General features: G+C 34.3%; 1 protein-coding gene across 1 annotated transcript; it reads left to right on the top strand.

The window, feature by feature from the left end:
• Positions 1–3,770: 3,770 nt before the first annotated feature.
• On the top strand, positions 3,771–8,245 carry LOC122582327 (aspartyl protease AED3-like). Its single transcript, XM_043754696.1, has 3 exons — positions 3,771–4,300; positions 6,536–7,007; positions 7,650–8,245. Exons 1-3 carry the CDS (start codon positions 3,782–3,784, stop codon positions 7,997–7,999), a joined length of 1,341 nt encoding a protein of 446 aa, XP_043610631.1. The 5' UTR covers positions 3,771–3,781; the 3' UTR covers positions 8,000–8,245.
• Positions 8,246–8,870: the final 625 nt, after the last annotated feature.

The raw sequence follows: 8,870 nt of genomic DNA, 5'->3' as shown, positions 1-8,870 counted from the left end.
GACACGTGCAACACACGTGAGGGACTGAAACTGTAAAAAATGACAAGTTCAGGGACGAAAATTGAAATTTACTTTTCTGTTGTCATCATCTTCATCTTCTCCGGCTGACTTTCGTCAGAAAATTCGCCGGAAAACTTAAAATGATGATATCTCACTCGTTTCTTCGGATTAGACCACGAAACCACCACCAAACTTCTCAAAATTAATTTCCGCACGAATTCTAACCAAAAGATTTCAGATTCAACAATTGCCGGAAAACTCAAAATACCCATAACATGGATTTTGAACAATATTTTTGTACGATTTAGCTTGTTCCAAGAATGCAATATTTCTGTTTTCGCAAATAAGTCCATGTTGGATTAGGTATACGTGCTTCTCACTAAGACACCAATGGTGTGCCTCATATATTATTCCATAAGCTCTGCACCAAAAAGAAAAGTACAAAATGGGGAGAGACCTTCATGTGGGTTCGGTTTTTGTCAATGAGACAAAGACATAAGATCGAAAAATTAGAAATATATATAAAGAGGGAGTAAAGAGTGAGATATCAGCATTTTAAGTTTTCCGACGAAAGTCAACCGGAGAAGATGAAGATGATGACAACAGAAAATTAAATTTCAGTTTTCGTTCTTGAACTTGTCATTTTTTGCAGTTTCAGTCCCTCATGTGTCTTGCACGTGTCCGACTTAATGGCTGAAACTTAACGACGTTTGGCAAGAGACGGTGATTGAAAAAATCTGCCAACTTTAAGGTCAAAATTGTAATTTTTTCACTTAAGGGATGAAAAGTGAAAAGCGTGTCAAATTCAGAGACGAAAAGTGTAATTTACTTTTTTTTTTTATATATATTTGAAAGTTGTTTCATCAAAATATTTGCGTCAATTCGCAAGGTTCTTCTTGCCTATTTCAAATGGAGATGCTATTAATTAGTACCACAATAGTTAACACATATTTTTATAGTATTTAGTAAAGTTTGTACATTGTGGTAGATTCATTATTTTGTGTGGTACATTTATCATTTTTCTTTTACTACAAATCATATTTCATTTGTTTACACTTTTAGGTGAGTTTGAACAAATTAAAAATTTTGTTACACTTTTTAGTGTAGAAATATATTGAATTAAAAGTGTATGGAAACTTCTCCACAGTAAAAAGTGTGTAAAAATAAAACTTCACACTTTTTAGTTTAAACTTTCATAATTATTTTGTCACACTCCATTTGTGCACGGTAACTAAAAAAGTTACCGTGAACAAATGAGGTGTGACAAAATAACTATGAAAGTTCACACTAAAAAGTGTGAACTTTTATTTATCCACACTTTTTAGTGTGGAGAAATTTCCATACACTTTTAATTCAATATAATTCTACACACTAAAAAGCGTGACAAAATTTTTAATTTGTTCACACTCACCTAGAAGTGTGAACAAATGCAAGATTGTCCGTATGAATGCTTGCAATACCTAATCTAATGGTGTGTAATTCTAGTGGTTGGGGTTGTCACGAATTCTAATTAACTAATAAAGCAGTAAGTAAAAGGAAGATTGCAACCACTTGGTTTAGTGAGAAGCCTTGTCTAGTCAAGGTCCTAAAATTGCAAACAATAATATTAAAATATATATATATCCGATCATATGCATAATAACAATTACTACTCTATCTACTGCTAGACTTCTGGAAGACCTTTTCACGGTCTAAATTCTCGCTAGATTCATCAAACCAAATTAGTCGAGATGTCTCTAGACTCTAATCTATCATATAATCAGATCCTCGCTAGATTCATTGTTAAACATTATTAGTTCAAGTCTGTGTTTATGATTTACCTTTAATTACACTCAGATTTTAAGCAAGTCACTATCTAATTATCTCTCGTAGTCATAGTGCACGTTTTCTTATCACTAGATCGCGTCTAATATTGTTGAGCATCATGTTCATCTAGTTCTAATCAAATTGATTCCGAAATTGCTCGCTAGAGTAGAATAAGTTTTTACAGCTAATTATAGACCAACTAGTGGTTTCCGTCCAAAGCATATCAACCATAATGACTAACCATAGACACATCAAGCTAAAAATAAATCAACACACTCTAGATATAATATAAATAGTATTATGAAAAACTAAACAATCATGGATTTACAGTAAATAGCAAACACAACCTAACCGATCTAAACATTAAATAAAGTAAAATAAAATTCTCCATAAGCACATCAAACCAAACAAATATTAGCAAATCCGTCAGACATTATTAAAGGAATAACAAAGTTTAAAAAAATGAAAGAAATTGATTATCAACAATAAAGGTAAAATAGATTGAAGATCTATGTTGAATGAAGATCAAGAAGTTTTAAGAACTCTAAAATCCTCTTTGAAAGCTGCTTTTTCGATCTAGATTTTAGGGTTTTCATCTGGTTGCTGCTTATTGCTCTCTTTTAAGTGTGAGGGTTTATTCTTTTGTTTATAAGGTGAAAAGTCGGTTCTAGCTTCGGGGTCACGAGCGACGCCCGTGTGGCTTTTGACTTGGACGAGCGATGCTCGTTTAATAGATGCTCCAGATATTTTTCGTTTTGCTTCCATTTCACCATCTTGTTGTAAAGTCCTGTGGCATTCAAGTTGAGTTGATAGATGACATTTACCCTCATTCGCATCTTTCGAGGTTGAGCTTGTGTCAAATTTCCCTGACGTTTTTCTCAAAGATCTAGCGGGAACTGCGAGGTTATAAGTTTATCATCAATCTAAAACAGGTGCTAGACCATTCACCAAAGCACCTTATCGGCATGCTCCGACGCAAATGAAGGAGCTAATGACCCAACTACAAGAACTGGTTGAATTTTTAGATTAATTCGTCTGGGTTCCTGGCCTTGGGGAGCATCGGTCTTATTCATGAAAAAAAAGAAGGATAGGTCTATATGGATGTGTATCGACTACCGGGAATTCAACAAACAAAGGTTGAAAAACAAGTATCCACATTCGTGTGTCAATGACTTGTTTGACCAATTACAAGGTGCCTCCTATTTCTCAAAGATTGATATACGATCGGGTTATCATCAACTTAAGGTGGAAAAGGAAGATGTGGTCAAGACCGCATTTAGGACTTGTATGGTCACTACGAGTTCTTAGTTATGTCATTTGGGCTGAAAAATGCTCTGGCGGCCTTTATGGATATGATGAATCGCGCGTGCCAACCTTTATTGTATCATTTTGTCATAGTCTTCATTCATGACATACTCATCTATTCTAAACCCAGGGATGAACATCACAGACATTTATGGGCTATCTTGGTATTCCATCTAATCCCGGTGTACAGGGTAAAAGTAGGTAATGCCAAAGTTCATATGAACATTACACAAGACGTAGAATCATTTTGACAATTTAGTTTAAAAAGTCATATACGGTTGTTTAAAATACTCACAATCACATTCATCCGATCAAGATTGAAATTCACTAAAAATTTGCCTTTAGATACAAACCAAAAATCACATATAATATATGAGTAAGAGCCTGGATTTTTTATGAATACTACTAGATGTTTTATACGTTCTCTTAATCGGTTCAAGTTCCGTGCAAAGTTGATCACTAATAGGAACTAAGGATAACCATTACCAATTACCATCTTACCGACACACGGGGCATATTCTTTCAATTTAATTATTCTCTGTAATAATACAAGTAATACAAAGATATACAGTATGTTTTTAACTTTCAACTTTTTTTTTTTTTTTTTTCTTCTTTTGTATATAAATACCCTACCACCCCTCATTTACAAGAGCACTACTCCATCACCATCATGGCATCATCAATGGGTGTCACGCTACTCCCACTATTCCTTGTCTTCCTTGCCACCATCACAGCCCATTCCCTGAACAATAACCACCCAACATGCTACACAGACGAAGAAGAACATGACTCCACTCTCAAAGTGTTTCACATTTCCAGCCAATGTTCCCCTTTCCGACCCAAAACCCAACTCTCATGGGCCGAAACTGTTCTCAAAATGCAAACAGACGACCAAACCCGATTCACCTACCTCTCGTCGTCCTTATTATTAGTGGCACCTGGGGGCGGGGGCAAGTCTTTTGTCCCTATTGGGTCCGGAAGACAAATTGTTCAAAGCCCTACTTATATTGTAAAGGCTAAGATTGGAACCCCAGCTCAAACCTTGCTGCTGGCCCTTGATACCAGTACTGATATGGCTATGGTTCCTTGCAGTGGATGTGTTGGCTGTGCTTCTTCTGCTCCTCCTTTTGCTTTTGCCAAGTCTACTACTTTTACTTCTCTTAAATGCGGTGCGTCTCAATGCAAACAGGTACTCAGCTCCTCCTATTACCCTATATATATATATATATATATGGGAATGGAATAAATTATTATTTGCAGTAGTGTGGGTGCGAATTCATTTTTTTTTCCTTATATATAAAATAAAATTTAAATAAATCATATGATCCAACCATGTTGAATTTTGTTAGACTGACATCACCGCGTGTGGATCAAATTCTAATAGTGTCACACTATCAATTCATGATCATGTTTGCTTATTTAAAATATGGCCATTTGTATTTGTTCATTTTTCTTTTTGTTGAAATTGAAAAAATAAGCTAATTTACTAAAACGAGAGCAAGTACCCGCACGTTGCGGCGGTGAGATGGTGGGTGATACCTAGGTCATAGAGTATGATAGGTTATAGGAGTTGATATGTCATATAGTATGATAGTCAAATGGCTTAGTCGTACGGGCTACGCCCTCGGATTTAAAAATTTTTCGAAAGTATATCGAATGACATCTCTAATGAAAGAGCATGAAAATTTAAGAACACTCATACAATTTTTATAATTTATCGATATAAATTTTGAATGAATTGGAGGAATAAATGATTTATGGAGGAGAAAGAAAAAAGATGATTGATTGAGATTTGAGGAGAGAGAAAGGGTATTATAGTTATTTTAGATAAATATAGAATGGATAGGAGAGACATTTTAGACAAGTACTTAAAATCAATATTGAAAATTCCAAGTTTAATGTTGAAAATCTAAGGAAAATCTGCTTTATAATATAATATAGATGGTATAGATAATTTAAAATAAAACATATAGCACTATGTTGGTAATTCTAAGCCATATATATACCCCTTCTTGTTAAAGTTAACTACATATAATAAACAAAAGTATATATACCAGCACTTCATAAGATAATTGAGTATAGAACAGTATTACTAATAGATAAAGGGAAATTTAGTAGGTGACAGTATAGAGTGGTAAATTTTATAAAAATGTATAGAGTGGTAAATATACAATGTCTACTACGAGTAATATTTAATATACTTTTTTAAATAGTAATAAATGTTAATATGATGAGATTGGGTTTGTCAGCCGTGTCTGACCCAGCCCGTGACTATGGATCCCACACCACGGGACTCCCATCCAAATCACCGTCGGTTTAAACGCTGTATACGCATACAGTATGTTTTAACTTTTAACTTTATATCAACTTTCATAGATTCACGCAAAAAAGAGATCATGGTGTTTTATTCATTAGTTTTTTCACAAACAGACTACAGTATCTTACATTATCATTTATTAAAATAACTATAAGAGTAGACGACTGCATTGGGTGGTGGTGATAGACATATATGTGGTGGCGGAGGCAATTAGTGGTGGCATCTGCGTGATAGAATACTTATGGATTTAAAAAAGATAGTATAATTATTTTAGGAGTTAACAATAGATTTTTGTAAATTAATTTTATTAAGAGTGGTATGAATATTTCAAATAGATATTATTATTTTAAGGTTATTAACTACTTTTAATTGCAAAAAATTAAATAACAACTTTATAATGTAGTAAGTATGTAGTTGATTCATTACGAGAACAAATTAATGATTTATAAATGTAGTATAAATAAATAAAGTTAAAATCAACCACATCAACCACTTGGTCTTATTGTATTATTTGTTACTCGTACTTTTTTAAAGTAACATGGGCCTGTATATGCAATTTTACCCTCACAAAAAGATGTCTTATTGTCCCAAAAGCAAGTAAATAAACTAAACGTGCAATTGAAAGTAAGAGTACCGTTAATGATTGTAATCAATTGAAAAGCATTTTTAAATTTGAATGTCTTTATCAAACTTTATGGAAACTATATGGACCAGTCAGATTATGAATAATCTGTAAAGTTAGCATTGGGCATATGGCATGGTATAATCTCAAACATCTTGAAGCTAGCAAGTAAATAATTATCTGCTATATACTTAACATAGAGCAGCATGGTTAGATCAGTGGTTAACACCCTGACCTCTGGAGATAGAGGTTATGGGTTCGATCCTCATCCTATGCAAAGGTTAGAGGCCCTTTTCTACCTAAATTTAGGTAGAAAATGGAAGCAGCTTCTCTACTTGGGTAGAGTTACGGTTTGTATACATCTTAACCTCAGACATACACCATCGAGGTATTGGGGCTCAAAACCTACAGGAGACGGCTGTGATCAGTTTCTTTCTTTCTTTCTTTTTAGATTTACTTAAAACATATCTAATTTACCATTTCAGGTGCAAAACTCTTGCCTAGGGACCGCATGCCTAATGAACATGACATATGGAGCCTCATCTATAGCCGCTAATTTGGCTCAAGACAATATAACCCTCGCCACAGACACCGTTACTGGTTTCTCTTTTGGTTGCATTCAAAAGGCTGTTGGAACTTCCCTCCCACCACAGGGTGTTTTAGGTCTAGGCCGTGGCTCACTCTCGTTGCTATCTCAATCCAAAAGTCTGTACAAATCGACTTTCTCATATTGTCTTCCTAGCTACAAATCACCCAAATTCTCCGGAACCTTAAGATTGGGACCAATTGGCCAGCCAAAAAACATCAAGTACACACCATTGCTTACAAATCCTAGAAGGCCTTCACTTTATTATGTGAAATTGGTTGGGATCAAAGTCGGACCTAAGCTCGTTAGCATCCCTCCTAGTGCTTTCGCACTTAACCCAAACAATGGAGCTGGCACCATCATCGATTCTGGTAACACACTCAATTTATAAAATTTAGCAAAGATAAGTTGTCAAATTGGTGTCATTGTACAAACAAAAATGTGATCAAAATTAAATACTGTACTAGCTAGTGATTATAAAATTGGACTAGCTAGAGTTTATAATAGGCGCCTGGTAACCCGATCACCTTTTTGGTAACCCGACCAGACTTTTTACAGCGACCTAGAGAGGGGGCTCGCTTTTATTCTGCCATATTTACCATTATAGACATGGGGGCCCGCATTTTTTCACTTTTTGCAGCGAGGGTCGCTGTAAAAAGTGGTAGTGGTCTAGATACTAAAAAAGAATGGTTGGGATATTGGGGGCGTTATAATATTTTCAAAAACTATGTACTGTATAGAATTAAAATCACTATTAAATCCTGCTACAACTATGCTAGTCTCCTTTCCTCTAAAAAGTGTTAGTAGCATTTCAATCTTAATTACTCCGTATTATTTATATCTGTCAAATTATTAAGATTAAACTAAACTAAAATAACTGACATTTATTACACAAGTATTAACAATCTGATTATTACAGTCCGTCCATTATTTTATTTTTTTAATTTTGAACAACGATTGTCAATGATAGTCCATTATTGACTTGGTAATTAATTTTACATTTTAATTGGCAGGGACTGTATTCACGAGGCTAGTGACTCCAGCATACACAGCCGTGAGAGACGAGTTCAGGAGACGAGTGGGCCGAAATGCTGTTGTATCCTCGCTTGGAGGCTTCGACACATGCTACAAAGTGGCAATAGCTAAACAAGTCCCAACAATGACATTTATCTTCGAGGGAGCAGAGTTGTCGATGAAGCAAGAGAACTTCCTTATCTACAGTTCCACCGGTGGGATCACATGCTTGGCAATGTCGGCTTCACCGTCACTTAACGTGATCGCAAATATGCAGCAACAAAATCATCGGATACTTTTTGATCTGCCAAACTCAAGGATTGGGATTTCTGCCGAAAGCTGTTCATGAATCACGTGATGTCGGTCATGGGTTTCAGATTTAAGATTTGTCTTGATGTTTTTTGTATTAGTATGTATTGTCATCACATGGGCTTTGAAGCAAAGCTGCTTTACTTTAATATGCTATGTAAACGTAGTAGGTAATTTCTGTTCTGTATGAGAATTCCATGCTCTTAAAATCGACTATATATTTGGGAGCTTTTCAGACATTATACAGGAATTATGCTAAAATATAATGTCATAGTTTTTATTTTTATTCTTTTGTTAACGGCAAATCTGTCATAATTTTGATATAGGTAGTAGTAGTACGTACATCAATTTTTCACTGATATATCATTAAATACGTTTTAAAAAATTATACTGTACAATACAATAAATCACATGCATGTAGTATTGCCAAAACTGGTGATGCAGATCACCACCTGTTTTGATATATAGCAAGATACCCCATACGATGTGACCGAACTTCTAAAAACCGGCTAAGTGTGAATATATTTTCCCATTGTGTGAATGTACGATATGAAATAGTTTATTGTCAAAACATATTTATATTTATAACCCCTTATAAAACATATTGAATTATCTTATTTTAGAAAATTTAACACTTTTTTATACCCAAATACCCCTACTTCTTAATTCTAATTCCTCCATACACCTAATCTATACTCTTATATTATCTAATAAAAAAAACTACTTCTATATCTATAACCTCTTATAAAACATATTAAATTCTCTTATTTTAGGAAATTCAGCACTTTTTATACCCAAAATACCCCAATTCTTAATCCTAATTCTTCCATACACCTAATCTATACTTTTATACTATCTAATAAAAAGAACAACTCTTGTTTTAAATGTTACATAAGAAAATTATCTAAAAT

Source organism: Erigeron canadensis, chromosome 9 (assembly GCF_010389155.1).
Source record: "Erigeron canadensis isolate Cc75 chromosome 9, C_canadensis_v1, whole genome shotgun sequence".
NCBI classification, from domain to species: domain Eukaryota; kingdom Viridiplantae; phylum Streptophyta; class Magnoliopsida; order Asterales; family Asteraceae; genus Erigeron; species Erigeron canadensis.
The sequence above is the reverse complement of the archived record's forward strand: the minus strand, read 5'-3'. Positions and strand labels throughout refer to the sequence as shown.